Source organism: Myotis davidii, unplaced genomic scaffold, assembly GCF_000327345.1.
Source record: "Myotis davidii unplaced genomic scaffold, ASM32734v1 scaffold2100, whole genome shotgun sequence".
In the NCBI taxonomy this organism is placed as follows: Eukaryota; Metazoa; Chordata; class Mammalia; order Chiroptera; family Vespertilionidae; genus Myotis; species Myotis davidii.
The window spans coordinates 729,008-729,668 of NW_006292458.1; the positions used below are offsets into that span (position 1 = coordinate 729,008).

At 61.0% G+C, this 661-nt stretch overlaps 1 protein-coding gene across 1 annotated transcript in view; it reads right to left on the reverse strand.

Annotated features, from left to right (window-relative positions):
• The window catches only part of TRPM4 (transient receptor potential cation channel subfamily M member 4), a 42,766-nt gene that overhangs the window by 5,838 nt on the left and 36,267 nt on the right, over window positions 1–661 (reverse strand). Inside the window, 2 exon segments of the mRNA XM_015565454.1 lie at window positions 211–217; window positions 390–579. Coding sequence (XP_015420940.1) covers window positions 211–217; window positions 390–579 — 197 coding nt within the window.

The window sequence follows — 661 nt, forward strand, 5'->3', positions numbered from 1 at the left end:
CAAAGCCCCAACCCCCTTGATGGGCCCTGCTCTGTGTGTGACAGAGTACAAAGCCCCAACCCCCTTGATGGGCCCTGCTCTGTGCGTGATAGGGGGCACACATTTGTAATACCTTAACTAATAAAGAATTTTAAAAAAATCTAGAGGGGCCGTGGGGAGACAGAATCCCGGAAAGCAAGGGGACAAGACCCAACGAAACACAGCAAGGGCCTGAAACCTAAAGACAAGAGGACAGAGATGCAGAGAGAGGAGGCCAGAGCCCCCGAGGGATGAAGGGGAGGGGGGGTGGGGAGGCTTAGAGACACAGAGAGAGACGGGGACCTAGAGAGAAGGGTGTAGAGACCCACCCAGAGACGGGGAAGAGAGAGAAGGGACTCAGAGGGCCAGGCCCCCTCCCTCCTTACCGTCCATCTCCTCCTGCGGGATCTGCCCGAAGATCTGCAGGTAGGGCCGGTAGAAGACGCGGCGCAGGATCTGCGGGAGGTCCTGGTCCCGGGGCCTGAGGAGCCCCTCCGTGGCCACCCCGTAGGCCACCAGCCACACTCCGAGGAAGAAGAGGAAGAAGAACACATCCTTCATCTGCAGGAGAGGGAGATGAGACCAAGCCTGGCCCCGCCCTCCCGGGACCTGGCCCCGCCCCCAGGTCCTGGCCCCGCCCTCC